Source organism: Sinocyclocheilus anshuiensis, unplaced genomic scaffold, assembly GCF_001515605.1.
Source record: "Sinocyclocheilus anshuiensis isolate Anshui unplaced genomic scaffold, SAMN03320099.WGS_v1.1 scaffold1078, whole genome shotgun sequence".
In the NCBI taxonomy this organism is placed as follows: Eukaryota; Metazoa; Chordata; class Actinopteri; order Cypriniformes; family Cyprinidae; genus Sinocyclocheilus; species Sinocyclocheilus anshuiensis.
The window spans coordinates 99,310-125,497 of record NW_015536516.1 but is presented as its reverse complement, the minus strand read 5'-3'; the positions used below and the strand labels follow the sequence as shown (position 1 = coordinate 125,497).

The 26,188-nt window shown below is 39.2% G+C and overlaps 1 protein-coding gene across 2 annotated transcripts in view; it reads right to left on the bottom strand.

Annotated features, from left to right (window-relative positions):
* Positions 1-16,909, bottom strand: part of gfra4a (GDNF family receptor alpha 4a) — a 126,290-nt gene extending 109,381 nt beyond the window's left edge. For both annotated transcript variants that reach the window (XM_016492646.1, XM_016492653.1), the window contains exon 1: positions 16,479-16,909. In XM_016492646.1, coding sequence (XP_016348132.1) covers positions 16,479-16,521 — 43 coding nt within the window. In that variant the 5' untranslated portion in view covers positions 16,522-16,909. The remainder of the gene's footprint in view (positions 1-16,478) is intronic.
* Between the last annotated feature and the right edge of the window lie 9,279 nt (positions 16,910-26,188).

The following is a 26,188-nucleotide window of genomic DNA, read 5'->3' as shown; positions in this document are numbered from 1 at the left end:
AAAATGGATTATGTGAGAGAATTTTTAGGAAGAAGTAATCTGTTCTTTTTGTCTGTGGTGAAGGAGGACTTGTAGGGAATAAATGACGGTGAGCCATTGAATTTGTGGCAGTTACACCTCAGGTGTGCATTATTTTTATATTATACTACGGGGCTGTTGAATGCTTGAATCTGATTGGCTGACGAACGTTCTAAGCTGTGCAATTATTTTCAGGGAAACGTACGGCGAACGTAGTTCCAGGCAGCTCTTGATCGCATTACAGTTCCATATCACTTTGCAAAATGATTTCAGTCATTTCAAAGGTCTTACAACAGCAAAATAACCGAAACCCATTATGACACTGGCCAACACTCGACACTCTGATGATTTTATCAGTAAAATAGTTTAGCAACTTAAAAGCTACATGACATTTCTCACAAGTGAGGTAACGGCGGTGTACGTGAAGAAAATTAACTTAAAGTTTCACTATTAGTAGATGTTGCTGCCGAACACTTTTGAGAGACACACAGACTCCAAATTAAACCATGGTTAATTTTCGTAAAGGCTCCGTTACTAGGTCTAAAATTACATTTTGGAATTAGCAACGGAGGCGTTGGATGAGATGCGGAAGTAATTAATCCTACTCACAATAGTGTTTTAAGTACAAAAACTGGACGAATGCCTTGAAATATATCATCTGATCGATTTCTTGAGATGTGGTAACCATAGTATAAGCAGAATAATTGACTTATTAAAAAAATAATACACACCCAAGGTGTAACCCATAATCACCTCGGGTGTGCATTTTTTAATAATGGCCTGTCGTCAATTATTCGTTACATAATTTCAATGGCCTGGAGTCAGTTATTCCACTTATATTATGGTTACCACACCTCAAGACATTGTTCAGATGATTTATTTTAAGAAATTTGTCAGGTTGTTGTCCTTAAAATGCTCTTGTGTGTAATTTCTTATGCATCTCATCCTGAGCTTCTATTGCCAATTCCAAAACATGATTTTAGAACCAGTATTGGAGACTTGAGCCATTGATAATGCAGCTATTAATGGAGTCTTATGCAGTTATTAGAGATTATTAAATTACCTGAGTCGGTGCGTCTCTTAACAGTGTTCGGTTTAACTGAGTTTAACTGCTTCAACAAAAGTATTTAACAAAACTATTTTACTGATAAATTTGCAGAGCAGCGCTGACAAGAAGTTTCTGTGCTTATGTGTGTCTGTACTGTGTGTGTGCACTTTTTTATGGGAGAAAGAGCAGGAAAAAGAAAGCATGATTTTTGTAGATAAGATGTAATTTTGTTGGAAAAACATGGAAATAGTTTGTCGTTTTTTATCCTGTCGTTTGTTATATTTGTTTGATTGGTCAGTGTTTTTGTGGGTTTTGGTTCTTTTGCTGTTGTAGGCTGTAAGGAACTTTGAAGTAACTGAAATCATTTGGCGAGGTGATATGGAAGTATAATGCGGTCAAGACCTGCCTGCACTACTTGAGCTGTGTGTTTCCTGAAAAATAATTGTATAACCTTAGAACATTCAACAACAAATCAAAATCAAGCAATCAAGTATAGTAATAGGCAATTTATGTCCAAAAAAGTGTTTTGGTTTCTTTCAAATTGAATTCCTTTATGTCCAGAGTTATGATGATGTAGAGAAAATTGATGTAGGAGATTGTTAAGATACAGTACATGGCTCTTAGCTTTATCTTTTGAGTTAAGGCTTTTGCTAAATGGATACTATAGGCTAAGATGAGCCTCCAATGCCCATATGATAAATAGGCTTACAGCTTGAAGAAATGGAACATTAAATAGAACTACGATGACAAAAGGTTTGGGGGCAGTAAGATCTTTTTTAAAGACATTGATACATTTATTCTGCTATGATGCATTAAACTGATCAAAAGTGACATTACAGACATTTCTAAAGTAAAAGTTTCCACAGTTTCCACAACAATATTTAACTGGAACTGCTTTCAGCATTGAAAATAATAAGAAATTAGTTTAGTTAGTTAGTAGCAAATCAGCATATTAGAATAATTTCTTAAAGATCATGTGACACTGAAGACTGGCGTAATAAAGCCGAAAATTCAGCTTTGCATCACAGGAATAAATTAGATTTTGAAATATATTAAAACAGTTCTTTTGATTTGTAATAATTCACAGATTTCTCATTTTACTCTGTATTTTAAAGGTCCCATATTGTACACCTTTCTGACGTTTTATTTTAGGTTTTTTATGTCCTTAAGAATATATATTTGCGGTATAAGTACCAAAATGAAAGGGAAATTGCAATTGAAACAGCAATCACCACCCACCATTAACAGAGATGGCGGTATGCTATTCAAAGAACTTCAAAAACAATCCTTCAACTTGATAGCATGGAGCTCTGAAGAGAATGATACTTATATACAACCTTTTCTTTTACACAAGAGTATAGACCCTTTTAGGGCCGACGTCATAATTACGTCACAGCGCTAGCTGGATTCAAAACAAAGGGAAAACTGGAGGCGGCCAATACAAACCAGCACATATTCAGGCTACATAAGGAGCTTAAAATATAATCTTGTTGTAATGTTGGGTGCCAGAATCGACGGAATAAAGATTCCAATTTGAAATTTTATTGCATACCTGAACACTTGCGTTTGCAGTGCACACTTCTTATCAGAAAAGGTTAAATAAAGTATTGTCTTTTGTTGTTATGGGCGCTACAGATTTCTTGCCATACGTCTATGTTTCTTGCATCTCACGATTATGTCGTGTATGAAATCATGTCTGTGTGCATGTGTATAAAACAAAACTGACGATATTTGGACGCGATGTTGTCTGGGGATTTGGCAAAAGGAGAATGGGACGGTGGGCGGTGCTCGGGGTGGTGACTGAAGGCGGTGACTGTGTAGTTCTGATGTCAACTTTTTATGGAAGTCACAACGGTTCGTGAAAAATCACAGCTACTTTATGCAGGCTGTGTGAATTTTACTGTGGACTGACTGTTTTGAAACTTATATGGTAGTTACATAGCACCTAGACCTCAGTTATCATGAAAAAAGCCAGGAAATTTCAGTTTTGACAATATGGGACCTTTAAATCAAATAAATGCAAAAAAAAAATTTAACTTGGGGAATGTAAAGAGACTTTCAAAAACAGAAAAAAAAAATCTTACCATACACACACACCCACCAGTCCAGGGAGACCATTTATGTTTTTACCACTGCATGCTGGGAATGTGGCAGCACCTCTGCTGTTAGCCATCTGTTGAGTGGACATGACTTAGACTCAAATCAAACGCTGCCGCCCACACACTGTGATGGTATCGATATTCTCACCTCCCGATGCTTCATCTATCTCTCCAGAACTCCAGAACAGCGGGAACATCACTCTGCGTCACACTGACTAATGAACATTGATAGCCCTCGAGGAGGACAGTGGGTAATCCCGTGAGCATGTCGAGGAGACGGGGATCAATAAACGCTGCTTAATAACTGGCCATCTCTCCAGCCACTAACAATGATGACCATTTGATCAACACAACACTCCCTATGCAACCTTTTGTCTTCATTGTCACGTTTAATTAATTTTAAATTATTTTTATATTATGTTTTTTGCATTTGTGTGTGCGAGAATGTGCATTTAAAATCTGAGAACGCTAGAGAAAATGTGTTTTATTTCTCATGACAAATTAGATTATGTGAATATCAATTTGTCCCTGTTTCGCTTTAATTGACTCCATACATTTGTGTCAAATCTCATGACCATGGTATCCAACGTGATTTGAGAATTATCCAAATCCATTTTCCATCATACTGTTTCTTTGCTTTAAAATTTTCAATATCCTTTCTGTTTATTTCAAGGTTTTAATTAAATTTTGAATCCCAAATTTTCATTGTGCCCCCAGACTTTTAGATCCCACTATTTATGTACAAATGTATTGCCTTCAGCAAAGACCACATAGACTTAATTAAACTACTTTGTACCCTTCAGTGATGGCCATCAAACTGTAGCACCTGTGCATAACAGGAGAGTAATTTTAAATATAGATTAGCTCACCTTCTCAATATTGACACCATTTATCTCTGTACTTTAACTCATAAAGTTAAAACCGAAGGCAATCCAGGTATGAGCAACAAATTAACTTTACCTACAAACCTATATTATTCTGGCCAATCTATACAGTAGCCCATACAAAGACAAGCTAGAAATGAGTTTTATTGAGTAATATAGAACGTCTCTAGGTTATGTATGTAACCATGGTTCCCAGAGGGAACGAGACACTGCGTCGAGATTCGCTCTGGGAATGCCCCTGCGTGACCGCGTTCTGAAGCACGTGTAAAATCAGTCCAATGGAGCAGCGAGACGTCACGAGCGGGGTGACGTGAGCGCCAGGAAGTATAAAAGCGCATCCGGCAGTTAGCTTCGATGAAGTAGCGCCTGGAGGGATGCAGGGAGTATGGCAAAGAGACGCAGCGTCTCGTTCCCTCGGGGAACCATGGTTACATACGTAACCTAGAGACGTTCCCCTTCAGGAACTCGAGCTGCATCGAGATTCGCTTTGGGAACGAGAATACCCACTGCGCCATACTACCAAGTCCCTGCCTGTGTGTATCAGATGAGCACATCACGAAGAGAGAACTTGGGAACCTGGGGTAGATGCCAGGTCTAGGTTATAGAAGCAGACAAAAGTGTGCGGAGAGGACCAGCCCACGGCAGCGCAAATGTCCTGCAAGGCCACACCCAAGTTGAAAGCCTTGGAGGCCGCCATACTCCTGGTCGAGTGCGCTCTGACCCCCATAGGTGACGGGAGGCCAGAGGACTCGTAGGCTGGTGAGATGGCCTCGACCACCCACCTACTCATAGTCTGCTTGGTCGCCGGAGATCCTTTCTTTGGCGGACCAAAAACAAACAAAAAGCTGATCTGCCTTACGCCACGGGGCAGCTCTGTGTGCGTAAGCGTCCAGTGCTCGAACTGGACAGAGCAGATTAAGCCTTTCTTGGCCTACTTCCTGGAACGGAGGAGGACAGAATGCCTGAAGTACTATGGGCCCTGGTGAAGAAGTGGGCACCTTAGGGACATACCCGGCCCTCGGGTAAAGGAATGCCCTAACCATGCCTGGAGCAAATTCCAGGCATGAAACAGAAAGTGCCTGCAGATCCCCGATCCTTTTAAGTGAGGAAATAGCGAGGAGAAAGATAGTCTTGAGCGTGAGCAACTTGACCGACACTTCTTCTAAGGGTTCAAAGGGGGCATTGCATAAGCCCTCCAGAACCACAGCCAGGTCCCATGAGGGCACCTTGGTGCGCTCAGCCTCAGGGTGCCACGGAGGAAACGAGTGATAAGTGGGTGTCTTCCCAATGATTGACCACCCAGAAGGGCGTGGTAAGCAGCTTAGGCCGCCACGTATACCTTCAGAGTGGAGAGAGATAACCCTGCCGAGAATCGCTCCTGCAGAAACTCCAGAACTGTACCAATTGGGCAGTTGACTGGGTCCTGCAGTCGCTGTCCGCACCATGAAGTGAAAAGTTTTCACTTCAAGGCGTACTCTTTCCTAGTGGCGGGAGCTCTGGACTGGAGTATAGTCTCAACAACCTCAGTTGAGAGACCAGATGCTAGGAGCTGTGCCCCCTCAGGGGCCACGTCCACAACTTCCATAACTCCGGGCGGGGGTGAAGAATGGCGCCCCCCGCCTGAGAGAGGAGGTCCCTCCTGATCGGAATCTCCAGCGGAGAGCCGTCGAGGAGGGACACCAGGTCCGAGAACCATACTCGGGCCGGCCAGAACGGGGCTACTAGCAACAGACGGACCTCATCCCGGTGTACTCTCTCCAGAACTCCCGGGAGCAGAGCGATCGCAGGAAAAGCGTACAGATGAAGCCTCGGCCACGTCTGTACCATGGCACCAGCCCCCAGTGGAGCTGGATGCGTTAGGGAGAGAGTGAGAGGCCAAAGGGAAGAACTCGATATTGGTATGCTTCGCCCCCGAAAGCAAACCTCAGGAACTTCCAATGTTGAGGAAGGATGGAAACATGGAAATAAGCGTCTTTGAGATCTATCGTAACAAACCAGTCCTCGGACTGGATTTGAGATATTATCTGCTTGATAGTGAGCATCTTGAACTGAAGCCGTTTGATAGCGTGGTTCAGAAGATGGAGATCTAAAATCGGACGCAACCCCCCATCCTTCTTCAGAACGATGAAGTAACGACTGTAAAACCCAGACGCTCTCGAGAGAGGAGGAACACGTTCTATGGCCCCCTTCCCCAAGAGAGTATCTACTTCTTGTTCCATTACCAGAGCCTGCTCGGGGCCCACTAGTGTGGGAATGACCCCGTTGAAACGAGGAGGACGAGAACCGAACTGGATTCTGTAGCCTTTCTCTACAACCTGCAGGACCCATTTTGATATATTTGGCAGAAGTGCCCACGCTGCCAGAAAATCTACTAAGGGAAGCAGCCTCTCGAGGCTGGCCTCTGGTTTTATTAGAGGAGCCATTTCAGTGCCCTGAAGCGGATGACCGGCAGGGAACAACCGACCTGACTGCTGTAGCCTCTTCACTTGAGGGGGCGAGCTCTCCCGTGCCGTACCGTTGCCGGGCGGCAGCTGGGATTTTCGCTCGTCGGAGCTCACTGAGCCCTGAAGCACCGAGGGGGATTTGGCACCGTATACTGAGGTGTTATCCTTTCCTCCCCAGGTGGGGCTGCCCTCAGGGACCTGACAATGGTAGGACCGTTTAGCCGAGGTCCTCTTAGACAAAATAATGGTCCACAGATCCGTTTTCGGTCTAGAAGACCCTGACTGAGAGCGGTGAAGGCTGTGATCTGGATTTCAGAAAACGCTCGTCTAATTACTTAAGAAACCGCAGCGCGGGCTTCCGACCTGAGAGAGAGCCGCGGATCTAGCGGGTGAGGACCGAGAAAAGGACAAGCCCGTCTCGGATCCCTCCACTAAATCCACCCGCGATCCCTACGACAACAGTCTACGCCGTGCCTTGGCAACAGCGGGATCGCTGCCAGCGGGATCGTGAGCCTGGCCGCTCTCATCAAACAGCCAGACGAGAGCGGAGCATACGCAGCGAGAGTAACTCGCAGTGATGACAATCAGCTCCCTCGAAAGCTGACTGTGCATGCTCCGCTCCTAAACAAACAACACACAGATCGTGTGTATACCCCGCTGCCAGATAGCATGGGCAGGGAGGCACACAACGTCTGTAATGCCGTTTGCTCGCCATAGATATTAGTTTAGACTTTGACATATTCTTTTGAATGCTTGTGGACTGACAGACAACAGTAAATAGACTGACACATACATAGAGCGCTACTGAAGAGCAGAAGCTAACTTGCGCTCTGCCGGATGCGCTTTTATACTTCCTGGCGCTCACGTCACCCCGCTCGTGACGTCTCGCTGCTCCATTGGACTGATTTTACACGTGCTTCAGAACGCGGTCACGCAGGGACATTCCCAAAGCGAATCTCGACGCAGCTCGAGTTCCTGAAGGGGAACAGGGCAGTAAGAATGAGATTGAGAGATCAGGGGAGTGAATTGCCTTGTAATTGCAAACAAACCAAGTTGAGTGCACGTGTGTGTGTGTGTGTGAGTGTCTGTGAGAGAGAGAGAGAGAGTTGCATGCTATCACAATGGTCTGACTGTCATGTAGACATGCTGTTTGCTGTGGTGAGGTGCTATGAAGCATGGGACTAATACACAAAACAACTAAAGCATTTAACTGTGAAACACACATCCAAATGTTTACCTAGTTATAAATTAAGACATTTTTTGGTTTTATATAAAGCTAAATATTAACAGCAATTACTAATCATAATTTATTAATTAAATTATATTAACTAGCCCAAAAACCTACCAATGCAATAAAACCTTTGTGATTAGTTAAATAAATTAATTAATAAATAGAGCAAGACATGGCATTAAGCTTCTGATTAGTTAACACTCTCTGAATAATATAGTGTGTGGGCATGTACAGAAAGAGACTGGGAAATGTAGCGCAATTTTAAGTAGGCCAAATCAACAGAAGTCCAAGTTCAATTAAGTCAAGTAAAATTAAGTAAAATTACCCAGGCTGAGCTGTTTCAGCACCATTTTTAAAGGGGAAAAAAATCTCTTTTTGCTTCATCTTTAAGAATAATATGTGACATAAAATGTAAGTTCACTGTGACATATTCTAACTTTCAGAACTTAAACCTCCCTTTGTGAACTATATTGTCGCCCAGCTCTAATCTGCTAAATATGACTATAAGACATGAAGATACACTCTCAGAAAAAAAAAGGTACAAAAAGCTGTCACTGTGGCAATAGACCTAAGGTACAAGCACTACATTTTTTCCCCTTTATGGTACATATTAGTGCCTTAAAAGTACATTATTAGCACCTAAAAGTGACAGTTTTGAGTGTGCGATATTATATAGACATTAAGATCATGATTTTCTGTAAAGCATTTACCTACAGCGGCTAATGAACCGGAAGTCTCACCCATAGGCTTACTTCCGCGTTGAAGAAAAAGGTGGATAAAAGCGACTCATTTCACATTTGTGACATCATATAGATGACTAAATTAACATATGACAGTCCATCAGCACAACACATCAACAATGCCTAGGTTTTTAGTTCACCCTGTTACAGTAAGTAATGAATAAAACAATTATGCTTAAATACAAAAACAAGAAGATTTGAGTTGTTCTGCTCCTTATCATCGAATCTCATGTTCAACTTTCTGTTCTGTGGCTGTTATTGAAGAAAGGAATATAAGAATCAATACAAATAGGGCATTTCCTTAGAAGTCTTAAAGGTACAGCTATTACAGCAGCAAACCTAAACCTATTAAAAGTCAGAGAGAGGATTTAAAATTACCAACTTTGGTGCAAACCTTTACAAAAAACGACTAATGGATGTCAGGAGAACAATGGAATGATAAAATAAATAAATATATTTAATGACCCCTTTACAAAGTTTGCATTCTCTCGCTGTTGTATTCGGTATTGTGATGTGTTGTTTGTGAAATATTGCCTTATCTTTTATAAAAGATAAATCAAAAGATAACAGTGATTTTTTTGAGAGTTCTTTGTGAATTGTATTCAAAGCTAAAGTGCATATTTGAAGCTTCAAGAGTCTTTTATGAGCTGTTTTTTAAGAGAAAATGCATCTATTATACAATCATACAGAATAGGCCGATAGCTTGCCTTCTTGTCAAACTATACAAAACTGTGCTCTCTGTTTAATTTCCAAACCAACTTCACAGTGCTTGTTCTCAATAGACACCTGCACTGTTAATGACTGGTTTATCAGCTTCCACCATATTTTGTCCTCATTACGAGCCAATCAGCATGGTGCATTTTGTCAGTCTGCTAATTACAGGCCAATCAGCTCAGTGCGTTTTGGTGAACCACTCATTAGGAACCAATCAACTCAGTGTGTTTAGCTGAACTGCCCACAGATTCTGCCACTTGTTGCCCTGATTTGACCTATCGGTCCTTTCCATCAGCTCCCAAATGAACATGAAGGGATCAAAGGCAGAACTATATCCAGTGTGGCCTAACCTAATTATGACTGATGCCATGCCAAGCCTGCTGACTTTAGCCTTTGACTGTAATGAGCATGGTGACAACTGGCAGTACACCATATATGTTACATATACAGAAAGAATTAGTCATGTTACACCAGAGGTGATGCCTCTTTTGTCTTCGAGTTTATATGCAATGAGAGGCTTTAATGCATGTGAATGAGGTTTAGTCACACCGTTGCTAGAAAGGATGCATGCAGGTTTCATTAGAACTAGCAGAGATAATGTTTATGCCAGACTGCAGGAAACTTTTTATTGTCTGTATTGTTAGAATTCACAGGCGCCACATCATTGCAGTTGATCTGTACACACAGGGTCCAAATTTAACGCTTTCCACACAACAAATACAAGTAAAAATAGATTTAGTGAGCAAACAGAGTTGGTCGGCAAATTTATTAGGAAAAGCTGCATTACATGGTTTAAAAAGAACTGCATGAATGATAATTTTAGCCTTGCTGATGTAAGTGACAACTTATCTGTCAATCTGACACATCTTCCTTATCTTTAAACAGATTATATCTCAGTGAAAGATTCAGCACTGTAGGATTTTTTTTGTTTTGTTTCCAGAAGTTCATGATGCAAAATATTCCTTTCATTACACCACAAAATCTTCACATTTTTGTATTTTTTAAAGAGATAGAGACAGTCTTAGCTTGTATTGATTTTGCAAGTGAGACAATTACCTGTACTGTTTGCATTACCATGGTCAATGAATATAGACTAATAATCAGTTTGATCAGTATTTTTAAACAAACATAAGGAAATGATTAGTTCTTTAATATTATATTTTAACAACGATTATGGTGCCATCTGGTACGTCTTTAAAAATAACACTTAAAAAGCAGCGCAATAAACAGAAAATGACATTGTTTAAAGTTTTACAGAAGAAAATTATATTTTATAAAATATATTTTGTAAAAGAATAATGTTAAATGCAGTTTAATGGTCACCAAAAATAATAAAAAATTAAATTAAATTATATTATATTAAAAAAGATAAAAGATTTTCTCTTTTCACTAGCCATTGCAGAAAGTTCATTTTGGACCCCGAACACACACTTGTTCAAGCCAAAGGCACATGTCGGCTCTACAGGGGTTGAGTTTCACACATTCTCCAAGCTTGAGTGTTTTGTTCTTCATGAACAAAAGTCTCTCGCAGACAGAAGGGACAGAAAGGCTACAGTAAACAAAACAAAACGTGCCTCAGTTCACACATCACTTTATATCCCCTTCCAGGCAGAGACCATCAGACCCTGCATTGTTGATCTGTATTCTTGTGGTTGCGGCACATGGACTCGACAAGAGTCTGAACCCTGTTCATTTGTATTCATATGACTGTGGCTCAGCCTCAATTCCCCGTTATTCACGACCAGCCTCCGTAGCACTAACAAGAAGTCTCTGCTTGTGAGCAAGGTGTTAGCGTTCTTCAGCACCCTGCCGAGATAAAATCACTCCAGACAATCTCCGGCCTTTCCCATTCCGCCTGTCGGTATGCCACATGGAAGTCGTAAAAATGCCAGCTTCTTTTACTGAGGCTCTGGTAATTGTCCTGGCAGTTTAATCGTGCCTTTACAAAAGACGGCGGAATGACGGGCCGTTAACATAATGAGCGGCTCTGTCACCTCCTCCTGCGCTTCAGTCCTCTCTGCCCGCTCCACAATCATGTGTGTGTGTGTGTGTGTGTGTGCTTTCCTTTATCTAAATCCAAAAAAGATCTCCATTTCTTCTCTTTTCTTCTCTGCTCTCTCCAGATGATGGGGCGGATCGGATCCTGTGCAACATGCCGACTGAATGGATGACTGACTGTAAATGAGCTTGCACCGAGGGTACGTATTTCAGACCTGACCTCACACATATAGGTCTATACATATCGTCAGGTGTGCTAGATACAACACCACATTAGGACTGGGTGATTTGATGGCAGAAATGTATCATCCTGAGTAGAGATCTGGTATATACCGCAGTACATATCCATGCACAGGGGTATGAGGAGGGACAACATGTTCATTTTCTCTTACAGTATGTCGGTTCTTTGTCTTATTTGAATCTGTAGCATACTTGCATTGTTTTATGCTGCTTACAGGGTTTCTGGGGGTCTTAAAACGTCTTAATTCATCACCATCCACAATTTAAGGCCTTAAAAGGTCTTAAACTCATAACAGGAATTCTTAAATCAATAAAGTCAATAAACGTTGTATGCATTGCAAAAAGGTGCATCTTGTATTTTTGTCTTGTTTTCCAACACAAATATCTAAACATCCTTAAAACAAGATGCATTTTCTGGAGATGCACATGGAAAATGTCAGCTATTTGTTCTTGTTTCTATCAAAAACTCACTACATTTTGATAAATTTTGACCATTAACAAGACATACTGTATCTTATGCCATTTTGCTTCACTGGAAAACAAGACAAAAACAAAAATACAGATAAAGAACTTTTTGCAGTGCGATGTGAAGGTACAGTAAAAGTTATTTCCATATTGTAATGGAAAGTTTTTGGAAGTTGTATTTTCAAACTTTTAAGTGTTGCTAATACAACTCATTGTGTTCCCTAGACATTTACATTAAGAGAACATATTGATGTATTGGGTTCCTTTAACTGTGTTCCTTAACTTGTCTTTATTTTCTCTTAAAAAGGTTTTAAATTTACCTTCATCAAACCTGCAGAAACCCTGTGTTTATGTTTTCATTTGAAAAATAAATAAATGAACAACCGGAACAACACTACTGCCAATAAATGGCAGAACTGAAAAGCTATAATTAAATAGTTATAATGAAAAATTGTAATGCAATATCCTCAGATCTCATACACGGATCTAAGAATAACTTAAATGTCAGTGAATGTAATATTTAGTAGCTCCTCCTAAGAGGTGAGAGCTTACTGCTCAAGCTAATAATTCTACCAACACACTCTCATTGCAATTCGCACTATTTTATGTTTTGGCGAATTGGCGTGTTTTTGCATTCTCTTTCTCATTCATACATTTTCGTATGATCTGCTTATGCTCTACTGAGGGTAAGATTTAGGGACTGACCTCCTTTTTTTTTCAAAAATCATAACTTTTCGTACTAACTAAAATGTATGAATTCATATGAAATCACCAACTTTTTTTTTTTTTTATGAGATTGGGTTTATTAAACATTAATAAGTCAGGGTAGCTGGCTTGTTAATCACCAAACGATACAAAGACACACTCAAGTTTAAAGCTGTCCCAAAGTCATAACAAGGATGAGGTTACAAAATGTTAATTAAAAATATAGTTAACCAAAAATTCGTTTTCTGTCATTTATCATTTTTCATCTCACCCTCAAGTCATTTCAAACCCATAAAACTTTTATTCATCTTGGAAATACAGTTAAAGATATATATTTTTATGAAACCTGAGAGATTTTTGTCCCTCCATTGAAAGTCCAATACAATGAAACTTTGACAATTCAAAAAGTTCATAAAAATATTATAAAAGTAATCCATATGAATCAAATCACTCTGAAGAGACATGACTTTAAACAATGAACAAATTTAATTTAGGCTTTTGTTCACATATAAACATTGATCAACTCACATAGAGCTTATCGAAGCTCAAATGTTTGTTATTTGTTTTTGCAAGTCATATTTGATGTGCTCTACAGTATATGTGTGCATTTATCAATTGTTTATGTATGAATAAAAAACAAATCTGTGTTGCCAAATTAAATCTGCTCATCATATAAAGTGATCGAAGATGACAGCTCAATTTTCTTTTGAACTTTTGAAAGCGTTAAAGTTCAGGGCGAATAAAAATTTAAAGGAGAGATGGAAATCTCTCAGGTTTCAGTAAAAATATCTTCCTTTGTGATGAACGAAAGTCTTATGAATGTGGAATGAAATAAGGGTGAGTAAATGATGACAAAATTTACATTTTTCATGATTACTCATGCTATATTATATAAGATTTTGGTCAAAGATTCCACCTTTAGACCAAATTCTGTGCAATGAGTCCTTTATTGAGACACATAACAGCCCTGTCTGCTCACCGCACATTAATACTCATCTATCCCGCCTACTTATCCCCGGCTGAATCAAGTCAATCCCAGTCAATAGTCACTCACAGGGACAGCTAATTAAAAAGTCACCCCAAAAATCATGCCGAATGAATAGACTAAGAGATGTATGCAGAGGATAAATAGCAGGGTGAAGACAGAGAACCTGGACAGGCCAGTAGGGGAGGGTAGGGGCCATTCACATTAATGCTGGTGAGAAACCGCAGCCTTGCCAGAATGAATTCATATCCCAGCTTGGTGCAATGAACAGCACCGCATAATGTAATCTGCCACTATTCAAGGTTACTAAATGTGCGGCTAACAAATTTATTCAATCCCCTAAGAGCTTAAAGGGCTAAATGAGCATTAGTCTAGGAAAGGTGGAATTAATTTGCCTCGCATGCATGAATCTCACACTATTGTTAACTGTTGGAAATTACGTAATGATCACTTGTATTAACACCTTGAGAAAGGGTAATTCAGATTTGCTCAAAGACTCATAACTACACTAAAGTGATAGAATGAACACTTCAAAAAGTATGAAGTAATGTAACGGAATTATATGCTAATCATTCTTCTCATCTTTATTCATTCATAACTTAATCATATTTTATTCCCACATTTGACATGATTATGTTGTAGACTTGGTAGCAAAGTTTCTCTAAATGATTACACTGCAACAAAACAGTTGACAAAGCCCATTAACGTTTCTCCTTGGACTGGAACCGTGATGGCTGTCAAAGTGAAGTGTGACACAGAAGGACACAAACCAATCATCGCTCACATTGCTTGTATCTCCCCTGCAGGAGAGGACGCTTCATAGATTGACCCAAAATATTTGCTGTTAGCAGTGTATTGCGTTTCTAAAAGAGGCAAAATGAACACATGCTGACTTCAAGGTGCTAAGAATAAAATGTCCCCACAAGGAAAGTAAAACCTGAAATCGCCTAAACAGCTTAATAAACATACTGAATGTGTCTTAATGAAAATGAAGAAAGGTTTGTATGAAGGTTAGTTTTGGGTTAGGAGACAGAAAATATCATTAGACCAAAGTCAATGGAAATTCTCAACCACCACCAAAACAAACGTGTGAAAATCAGTGCAAAAGTGTCACTCTCCATCAATGACTGTATAACATGTGCCTCTGGCTGTCTAGCTGGTGGCTATATGTCTTTTGTCCTCTGCTTGTGAACCTCAGTGGAAAACCAGTGTGTGTCAGAAAGAGAGAGAGTATATACGTTACACTGACAGTATGCTCTTATTTTCAAGACTAGCCCGTGACTGAATGTCTGTTCTGGTTTTACTCCTGTTTTTAATCATGTCCCACTTGTGGCTTTTGGTTTTTGCTCACAATCCTATTATGAACTTGTTGTGGCCTATTGATTTCTTGAAAACAAGGGGTATTAAAGGGGTTGCACCTTTTTTTATATTTAATGTTGCAACAGTGGCAGTCTTGGTTTCATTTGTTGCCCTAGGCTAGATAACACCTTAAATCAGCTTAGCTCTTCATTATGTAGGGGTAACACATGTTTTGGCTAGTGATACAATTTTCAGATACTGTGCAAGGAAAAGCCCAGTTCAACATACCAACTAAATATTGAATCTTTTTTTAGTAAATCAAGCAAAATTGCAACTGAACTTTACAGACAATGCGTCTTTGTTGTATGTAAAAGAAAGCTTTGACATTTTGATAATAACTATTTATGTGTTCCACAGAAAAGTGGCATATGCACGCTGTTGCAAACTGGGTTGCTGATGACAGTTTTCTGTTCAAAGTAAATGATCTGCATTACTTCTGATAATTATCAAAGATAGCTACCTTTTTGGGGGAAGTTAGTCAAAATCCACTTGAAAATATAAGGGCGCTCAATGACAAGATGATTCTAATGACCATAACGTCCCCCACACCTCCCACTTTCTCTTTGTTCATTTTTAAGTTTGTGTGAGTATATACTTAAAAACATTGTGACATTAACATTTATCTCATAAATGTAACCCATTTCTGTTCCATATTCAATGTGGAAATTTAAATCTAAAAGCACTAAATGAAGCACGACTAGCAGTTATGCTTCAGCAAGGCTATTAAACATCATGCAATCTAAGAGGGGAAAACAGGACTGTCATCATCAATCTGAACTGTTTTTTCTCCACCATGGCATGCCAAGAAAGCTTGCCTCAAAACGTCTGCTTTCAACCTGTTGCCCAATGCACAAGCGCTTCTCTTGAGACTGTTTGACAAAACTAAGTCTCAGTGGAATACACAAATGGAACGACAGGACGACAGGAGCCAGCGGCATGGGGTCTAGGTAGGAGTTATCTGTGGCAAACGCTTTTGACAAGAGCTCATGACTCCACAGTCTCAGGCTGCTGGCTCTTCATAATTCTTTAAAGGGATTTGCATAGCTGCAGTAGGATGCGTCCTGCGCTCTACCTGCGGACCGCGCGAGATCCATGATGACGCGAACAGCTTGACGGACAGGGTGTCAGGCTGCTGCTTTAATGATGGAGGTAATGTGCCGTGAACTACCGCATTAAACACAAGCGACAGGTAATTTTGACACACAAACGTAATCGCATTAGCGGGTCGTCCGATGCGTCTCATTTGGTGTGCCAAACATGAAAATGACACTTAAGTGCGCGCTGAAAATCTAGCGTACTGACAATAGAACCAGAGAGAATATTAATGTCCCAAAAGCCGAAACATTGCATCTTAGGGCTAGAATAACTTAAAACAACATTGCAATCGCAAAATAAACAAGTTGAAGTTAAAAACGCAGCGACACGAGATGATTCGTGCGTCTGCAGGCAAAGATGGGATTCATCATTCCCTTCACATCCGCAACAGCTGCAACTGAGCTCATCCTCCGTTCCCCTCAAATCAGCAGAATTAATCGGAGGAAAACTCACCAAAAATTGCCAGCTGGAACAAGTAGAGCCCGATGAGGTCCATCCTGCTTAGAGCCAACAATCTCGGGGCAGTAAAAGACTTTCGCGACTGCCCGTGTCCACTGGCACCAAAGTTGTCCAGAAAACGTTGTACTGCGTTCAGTGCTGATTTCCTCCAAAAATGCGAGACGGAATCCAAATAATTTCATAGGAACAGGGCACGTGGAGAATCATCTTTTATTCCCCAGCAAATCTGGCGCCAGATCGAGGGAAACCGTTGCGCAAAATCAGTGTCACGAAACGGCACTATTTCATTACCAAGTTTGGATGCTGCGTTAAAAACCTCATTAGCACTCAAGACACTAATTGAAGAGTGGTGCTGGTCTTCGGGAGTAAATTCGGCTGTTTTCGTCTGGTGCTGCGTCTCTGTCTAACTCCAGAGCGCATGAGAACTGCACTGACACCAAATCACTGGACGCGTAAGAGCACTGCGCTCTGCCCTCCAACTCTACTTACAGTAGAGAGGTGCAAATGTGAGGAAAGCGAATGCAATTAAATGTCATACTCTATGGAACATGGGATCCCTAAAAAAAGTTTAAAAAAAAATTGATTTTGTTTCCAAATTTAGAATTTAATCTCGACTTTTGTTACGAGATAAAATGTTTCAAAAACAGAAACGTACATTTCCTAGATTAGTGTATTCTGTGGTATGCTAGAAGGTCACCCACATCCATGGGGAGAGAAAATATAATTTTATTTGTAAAGCTTTCAAAAATAAAACCAGTTCTGTTCATCATTTGAATGCTACAATGGTTCTTGAGACGTGGGACAAAACATGTATCACTTAAAATAGCAACAGTTGCACTGAAATGAATCACATATAATGACTTAAACAAATAAACCATATAATTTCTTTTTTTTAATAATAATAAAAAAAATACATTATCACTCAGTACCACAAAACCACATGTACTTGTGTGTATATTATTGTCACAACCAGGGGCGTAGATTACGCGGGGGACGCGGGCACTTTTTCGGGCAAGTGTGTTCGCATAGAGGTTTTCAAGAGCCGGTGTGAATAAATATAGATTTAAATTCAACGAGACAGTATAGTCTGTGCATGATCTGATGTTTTATTCTTACCCAGATTAAGGCGAGATGAACATCGCGGAGCGCTAAACACTCATGCAGTGTATGTTTCATTCATACTCGAAGCCGGAGGGCGCTCTCGCGCAGAAAGTCGTACGAGGAAATGGACAAAAGCGTCCAGCTATCGCTGTATGAAAACAGTTGTTTTCACAGAAAAACAGAAATATATATATATATATATATATATATAACATTTCTGTCCCCCTCACTTCTGAAATGATGGCTACGCCCCTGGTCACAACTATTAAGTCAACTCTCTCACATAATATAGAAACTGTTTTTTGTTTTTTTTTCCTACATTTATTTTGGTTATTTTGCTTTCTCACAGAACAAACATAAAAAAACCTACTGTGATAAAAATTTAATAAAATAAAATAAAATAGAACAGTTTAGGGACAAATGCACACAAGGATAAATTATCATTATTTTCAGATTTGTTTAAGTCTCATTTTAAATTGGTCATGTTAGTAGTGAAATGTGTAGTTAGTTTGTCAGCAACAATAGAAGAAGATGCACTCAAATATAGGTGAAAACCTCTAAACATGTTGTAGAGATTAATCCAAAATAATTCCTTGAAATAAGAAATCAGGAAGGGGGCCAACACTTTTTCACACCACTGTACATTTTTTTCAACGTGTAGACTTTTTTCCAAGAATCAGTGAATATTTATTTATTTAGTTTGTGTCCCATGCCACTGCAACAATTTAAACAGAGAGAAATATTCATTCAAGCTGGGAAGCAGAGCTCTCAGCCTCAGTGTAAATAAGAAATGAGTGACATTTCCATTAGGTTTGGCAAAGGTTGAAAATGTGTGTGTGATTGCTTGAGCTGTGTTCGATCTCACTGTATGTTTCTTCTTCATCACTTTTGTTCTCAGTGCTGTGGCACCTTTGAAGTGTGGATGTAATACTTTATGACATAATAGGTAGCAGGTATTTTGACTGACAGGGAGAGTGAACAAGTGAGAAAAAGTGAGAACGATAGATTGCTAGAGAGATTGAGAGAGAAAGAGTTTGGCCAGTAAAATGTTTGCCAGCAGGGGTTTGGCACTGCATCCTCTCTCACATGCTGGAAAACTGTGAACAGGGCATACTAACAGCCCATCTGTTGAGAGAGAGCGAGACAGAGACATAAGAGAAAGTCCTTTTGTGCAGTGCTGACAGGTGATGACTCTACAGCACATCCTCTTTACTTTCATCCTGGTTCTTTTCTCAGAACTTCTGTAAAAGACAGAGAAAATGTAAGTGTAAGATGTATGCAGTTAGAAGCATAATAAATGTCAAATGTGATTGTATATAATAGCATGTTGTGGGTTTTGAAAGTTGGCAGATTGTTACACTTTTTATATTATTAAGTCTATTTGAAGTTATTGTGCAACGAGTAACCAGGAAAAGGTACAGATCATGGGGCAAGTTCTCACAATAGAACCTGTCATTAAACTGCAGTACAAATAGTACAAATGTAAAAGGAGAACTATACTGTCACGGTGTGCCTACTGTGTCGGAGCGAGGAGACGTGGGAGAATCCAGAACAGTCATAGACTTTAATGACATCAATAACACACACATAGCACACGGAATCGACGTTTACACTGGACGAAGAACACACAGAAACTGAAGACTTATAAAGACAGGGAAACAAAGGAGCAAACGAGATTATCAACAACACAGGTGAACAGAATGAACTAATCAGGGGAACTAAGGGAAACTAGGCCTCGGAGCACATTAGGAGAAAAACACAACAAACACGGGAACACAGGGATGACATTACCTCCCCCTCCCAGAAGGCACATCCACGCGCCTCATAACATCCAACGAGGAGGGGGGGTGGGTACTCTGGAGGCTTCTATGGACATGCTTACACAGGACGGATGTCCTCCAGGGCGGTACCCATTCCGGGACCCATGGCAGATCAGGCAGTTCAGGGAGCCATGGCGAAACAGGCAGACTAGGGACCCATGGCGGAGCAGGCAGACTAGGGAGCCATGGTGGAGCAGGCAGCTCGGGGAGCCATGGCGGAGCGGCCTCCGTGACCTTGGCCTTGGCACTCGGCCTGGCCTCTACGGCCAGATCCCTATAGCGCCCCCCCAAAAAAATTCCTTGGGGGAAATTTCAGGTTCTGACAAAAAACAAAACACTTTCAAAAAAGGAAACAAAAACGAGGAGAAGGGGCGCCGCTTACTGTTATTTAGGTCCAATGTTCTGTCACGGTGTGCCTACTGTGTCGGAGCGAGGAGACGTGGGAGAATCCAGAACAGTCATAGACTTTAATGACATCAATAACACACACATAGCACACGGAATCGACGTTTACACTGGACGAAGAACACACAGAAACTGAAGACTTATAAAGACAGGGAAACAAAGGAGCAAACGAGATTATCAACAACACAGGTGAACAGAATGAACTAATCAGGGGAACTAAGGGAAACTAGGCCTCGGAGCACATTAGGAGAAAAACACAACAAACACGGGAACACAGGGATGACATTACCTCCCCCTCCCAGAAGGCACATCCACGCGCCTCATAACATCCAACGAGGAGGGGGGGTGGGTACTCTGGAGGCTTCTATGGACATGCTTACACAGGACGGATGTCCTCCAGGGCGGTACCCATTCCGGGACCCATGGCAGATCAGGCAGTTCAGGGAGCCATGGCGAAACAGGCAGACTAGGGACCCATGGCGGAGCAGGCAGACTAGGGAGCCATGGTGGAGCAGGCAGCTCGGGGAGCCATGGCGGAGCGGCCTCCGTGACCTTGGCCTTGGCACTCGGCCTGGCCTCTACGGCCAGATCCCTATAGCCCCCCCCAAAAAAATTCCTTGGGGGAAATTTCAGGTTCTGAGGCCCTGTTCTGTGGGAACAGCGGCCCTCCCTGGGCTTGACTCGGAAACAGGGGCGCTCTCTGGTCTAGACTCGGGGACAGGAGCCCTCCCTGGGCTGGATGTAAATTCCTTGGGGGAAATTTCAGGTTCTGACAAAAAACAAAACACTTTCAAAAAAGGAAACAAAAACGAGGAGAAGGGGCGCCGCTTACTGTTATTTAGGTCCAATGTTCTGTCACGGTGTGCCTACTGTGTCGGAGCGAGGAGACGTGGGAGAATCCAGAACAATCATAGACTTTAATGACATCAATAATACCAGGGAACACACACGTAGCACACGGAATCGACGTTTACACTGGACAAAGAACAGACAGAAACTGAAGGCTCATAAAGACAGGGAAACAAAGGAGCAAACGAGATGATCAACAACACAGGTGAACAGAATTAACTAATCGGGATCTAAGGGAAACTAGGCACATTAGGAGAAAAACACAACAAACGCGGGAACACAGGGCTGACATATACATGGTTCCCTTACTATATTTGGTGAAAACTTTAATGTAACCTGACAATTTTTTGGAAGTGATTTTGTAATTTACAGTGAAAATGCACAAATTGTCATTTCATGCATGTTTTTTAATTGAAATAACAAATGTTCTTCTTCGCTTTTTCTTATGTACATTAGGGTTTTGTTACATCTTATGTTGTTGAATTAATGTTTATTGCAATATTTTAGTGTCATGTGTTACCATGTGTTTTATAACCATACATTTCATGTGTTGAAAACAAAAAAAAATTATATATATATACAAAACCACTGTCAGAGAAATCAAGCAATTATATGCAAAAACCGGTAACACTTTATTTTAAAGGGGTCATGTGATGTGATTTGAAGTTTTCCTTTCTCTTTGGAATGTTACACCTTGGTTTTCAGAATGATGAGCTTTGTAAAAATCGACGCGTTTCAGAAAGGCGGGGCATAGAGGAGACACAATAATGTACAGTATGTGGAAAATAATGTGTTTTTTGAACCTTAAACCACATAAACACATTTCATTACACCAAATACACCAAATAATGTTCTTTTTTAGCAACGTCATATGTCCCCTTTAAGGTGTCCTTGTTACACGTGTTACATGTACTTACTATTATAATAACAATAAATTATGCATAATTACATTATGCAAGTAACCCTTAAGCCAAACCCTAATCATAACCCTAACCATATAGTAAGTACATGTAGTTAATTAATATTACTCAATACTTAAATGTATAATGACACTGTAACAAAGACAACTTAAAATAAAGTGTAACCCAAAAACCTTATAAAGTACGTACAGCCCTTGCAACAACTTTCCCGTGACAGCCATCCTATATCTCATGATTCTTATTTTCCTTTCTCTTGAAATTCATGGTTTGGAATGACAAGTTGCTGTTATTCAGTTTTTGATACATTTCCAGGGGTTATCATCTCAGCCATTTCATCTGAAAGTTTAGTCTGAACTTTAATCTCCTGTAATTAGTTAATCTATCAAACGCTTGCACCTTTGGGTTTTATTTGAATGTATATACATAATCATGCAAAGTTCAAATGTACATGCTTTGGTCTTTTAAGGTGTTTAGGAATAATGGTAACCTACAGTACTAATTTACTTCCTTTTTATGACCTCAGGCTAATCATAACCCTAACCATATAGTAAGTACATGTAGTTAATTAATATTACTCAATACTTAAATGTATAATGACACTGTAACAAAGACAACTTAAAATAAAGTGTAACCCAAAAACCTTATAAAGTACGTACAGCCCTTGCAACAACTTTCCCGTGACAGCCATCCTATATCTCATGATTCTTATTTTCCTTTCTCTTGAAATTCATGGTTTGGAATGACAAGTTGCTGTTATTCAGTTTTTGATACATTTCCAGGGGTTATCATCTCAGCCATTTCATCTGAAAGTTTAGTCTGAACTTTAATCTCCTGTAATTAGTTAATCTATCAAACGCTTGCACCTTTGGGTTTTATTTGAATGTATATACATAATCATGCAAAGTTCAAATGTACATGCTTTGGTCTTTTAAGGTGTTTAGGAATAATGGTAACCTACAGTACTAATTTACTTCCTTTTTATGACCTCAGGCCATCCTCAGTTTCTGAACATAGATTCATTATTATGTAAATGTGGTAAGTCAATGATTGAGTTTCTGACTACAGTACTAATTTACTTCCTTTTTATGACCTCAGGCCATCCTCAGTTTCTGAACATAGATTCATTATTATGTAAATGTGGTTAGGTAAGTCAATGATTGAGTTTCTGCCATCAGAAATCCAAGGATTTTGTAACAAGCCATTTCATCTGAAAGTTTAGTCTGAACTTTAATCTCCTGTAATTAGTTAATCTATCAAACGCTTGCACCTTTGGGTTTTATTTGAATGTATATACATAATCATGCAAAGTTCAAATGTACATGCTTTGGTCTTTTAAGGTGTTTAGGAATAATGGTAACCTACAGTACTAATTTACTTCCTTTTTATGACCTCAGGCCATCCTCAGTTTCTGAACATAGATTCATTATTATGTAAATGTGGTAAGTCAATGATTGAGTTTCTGACATCAGAAATCCAAGGATTTTGTAACAAGATGTTTTGCTGCTTTTTTTTAATTTATTTTTTTAAGTATTGTATTGAGTTCTGAAAATCTTTTTTCTTAGTTAAATCAACTATTATTTTTAAGGATCAAAGGAAATTTGATTCATCATATGATTAAATACATAAGGTAACACTTTTGTCATTAATGAATAACTACACAGAAACAAATGAGTAACACAATATTAACATCTTAATAACTACTATTAACTAACAAGAAACTGATTAACAAATTAGTAACTAGCACTTACTTGAATGCGGTAGTGGAGGTTATGAATGGTTAGAGGATTCTGTACGTCACGATTAGGTTTTCATTGATAATATTGTTAGAATTATGGTAGCCCAATGACTTTCTCTGAGAGGTATGAAAAATAATAGTGAACTAGCACATTCAACTGAGTGCTATTAATTAATGCATTGTTAATCAGAGTTTCTTGTTGGTTATTAGCAAAATGTTAATATTTTTATGCTGTGTAACATTGCTTGTTTGTTCCTGTGTAGGTATTCATTAAACGAGGAATAATATTGTAAAGTGTTACTCATAATAGAAATGAAGCTGGATCTGTGGAGGAAGGAGGAAGAATTGTCAGAAGGCCGAGGCAAGTGGCTATTTATTTACCATGGTGTTGTGATTGACAGGATTCATATGCAAATATGCTTTGTTTGAAGTCTGTTTAGTTCAACATGACATAATTTCTGAAAAAGCTGTTCCATTTCATTCTGTTCCAGCAGACATTTATCCAGAGTAGTCTAACTTTATGAATATGTGCATGATAGGAATAAACCATTCCAAGTAAACAAGACAGGTGCACAGGTTGATTTCATTGACATGGATTAACATCTCTAATGGAGCTTCACATAAGAATTTGAGGTCTTAGTTACACTTTAAAATATTCACTTCACTGTCTCTTGGAATCACACACATGGAATATAAAACTATTACCAATAATTCTCTCACAACTAAGAGAATATAACTGGTATTATTCATTCATTCCATCTTTCATCTACTAATGCATTCATTCATGCAATTACCTCAAAGGAGATTTAGTTCTGAATCTGAGATGCAAATTACTTTATTATTTTTTTCAGGCGCAAACACTGACTAAACTCGCTGAAAGACCCTTTCTGTCCTCACCAATCATCAAGCTCCGCTGACGACACCATCCTAATTTATTGACTCAACAGACAATTATAACGCAATAACAGGACTCATTTTCAATTAATGTATAATCTCATTCTACTTGCGTAATTGCTGTCATTGTTGTAATTGTGTGGGCTTACAGAATTGACCCTGTCTGTGAGTAGAAGGAACGTGTCAGCAGAAACAGAGGGAGATGCCAACACTGCTTTTTACTTATTATACCAACTCTATGAGACATTAATATGCCATGAGTCAATGGAGCCACAGGAGGGTAAAATCTCTGTGTGTGTGTGTGTGTGTGTGTGTGTGTGTGTGTGTGTCTGTGTGTGTGTGTGTGTGTGTGTGTGTGTGTGTGTGTGTGTCTATTATATGTGCGACAGATAAAATTTCAGCATGATGCATCTGATGTGAGACTAATTTTAATGTGCACAGGAAGAGCATGTGATGTGCGATTTTTCCTGGGAAGCGAGGAGACAACAAATCACGCTTTCACATGCAACCTTGAATATGTACTCATATGGTTTCATCTCTAGCTGACCTGGAGAGCAGCATCTCTTCATAATATACATTACTTGAAACACACACAAACATACATGCACATATACAGCACATCTCCAGGCATAACAATGCTAAGACTTCCTGGAATTGATTTAGAAAATAGTGTCTCCTGGCCCCACCTTTGCTCATGTGACTCATTTATCTCTCTTTACTGAATAATGACTATTACTGTCATCTATTTGCAATGTTCTGAAAGATCAGGTCAGTGATTCACCTCATAATGAAAACCCTAAATTCTCTTGAAATCCAATTTTTCTTTTAGCTCTTAATATCTCTGAAGAAATTGGAGGGTTTTTTTATTCTTAAAAAAAGTATTTTCCCCCTTAATGCCTGATCAAAATAGCATAGCACATTGTTGTGATATCTTCTTCCAACTAATTAACCATTTATCTATGCTAAGTTAGTCGGCTAAGCAATTAGCTTGCTAACTAAAAGCTAACTTAAAACACAATTAAAGGAAAGTTTAATTTGACCAATTTTTGCTTCTGTAATACAGCAATTAAAATAGCATTAACCCTAGAAAGGGAAAAACCATAAAGAGACATCAGAAAATTAATTTATTGCTATTTTCCATCTTATTGGAACTCAAAAAATACAATTTTATGATATTTTTTATATTTGATTGTAATGTTTGTACCCCCAGGATATGTCGCCCCATTGGGGGTATAAATCCACTGAAAACAGAACACTTGTTTATCAATGCTTGTTACAATATGGTTGTAATTCCTGAACGCTTTGGAATACAGGCAATTGGTCTCTTTTAAAAGAAGACACATAGCATATTATTGCTGAAGTGAAAGCAAAAAAAAAAAGTATAAAAAAGTTATAAAGGTTTAAGTTTACAGTAAAGATAATGTAGTATACTAATTTTTATTTTATTTTATATAAAATAAATATTTTTATAAAATATGTTGCACTCTAAAATTGCTAGAAAATCAAAGCGATGTGCCTAATCAAGTTATGTTCCAAATTTGAAGTTGATATCACAAAAATTTAAAATCAAAGCCATATGTCTAACCAAGTTATGTTCCAAATTTGAAGTTGATATCACAAAAATTGTGGTTCTTGTGAGATTTTGTTTAGACACTATATACCAAAAATAACCACTGGGTTACACCCAGACTCTATTGAATTTTTTTGATGCAGTTTTCTGTCACAAATCAATCATTTTCTGTCACAATATCACTTCTATTACAAAACAGTTGCCAAATATGGAACCTTGACTGTCAGACCTTTCCAACGACGTGTTTTGTCAAGATTACAAAAAGATTTGATTTTCTAAAACACAAGCCACAAAATCAATCTATACATAGGTTTTTATATCTTGATTTATACCAATAAAAGTGCGACGTATCCCCTGAGATACAAACATTTAGAGGCAGATTACAAAAAATGCAAGCATTTAATTAATAA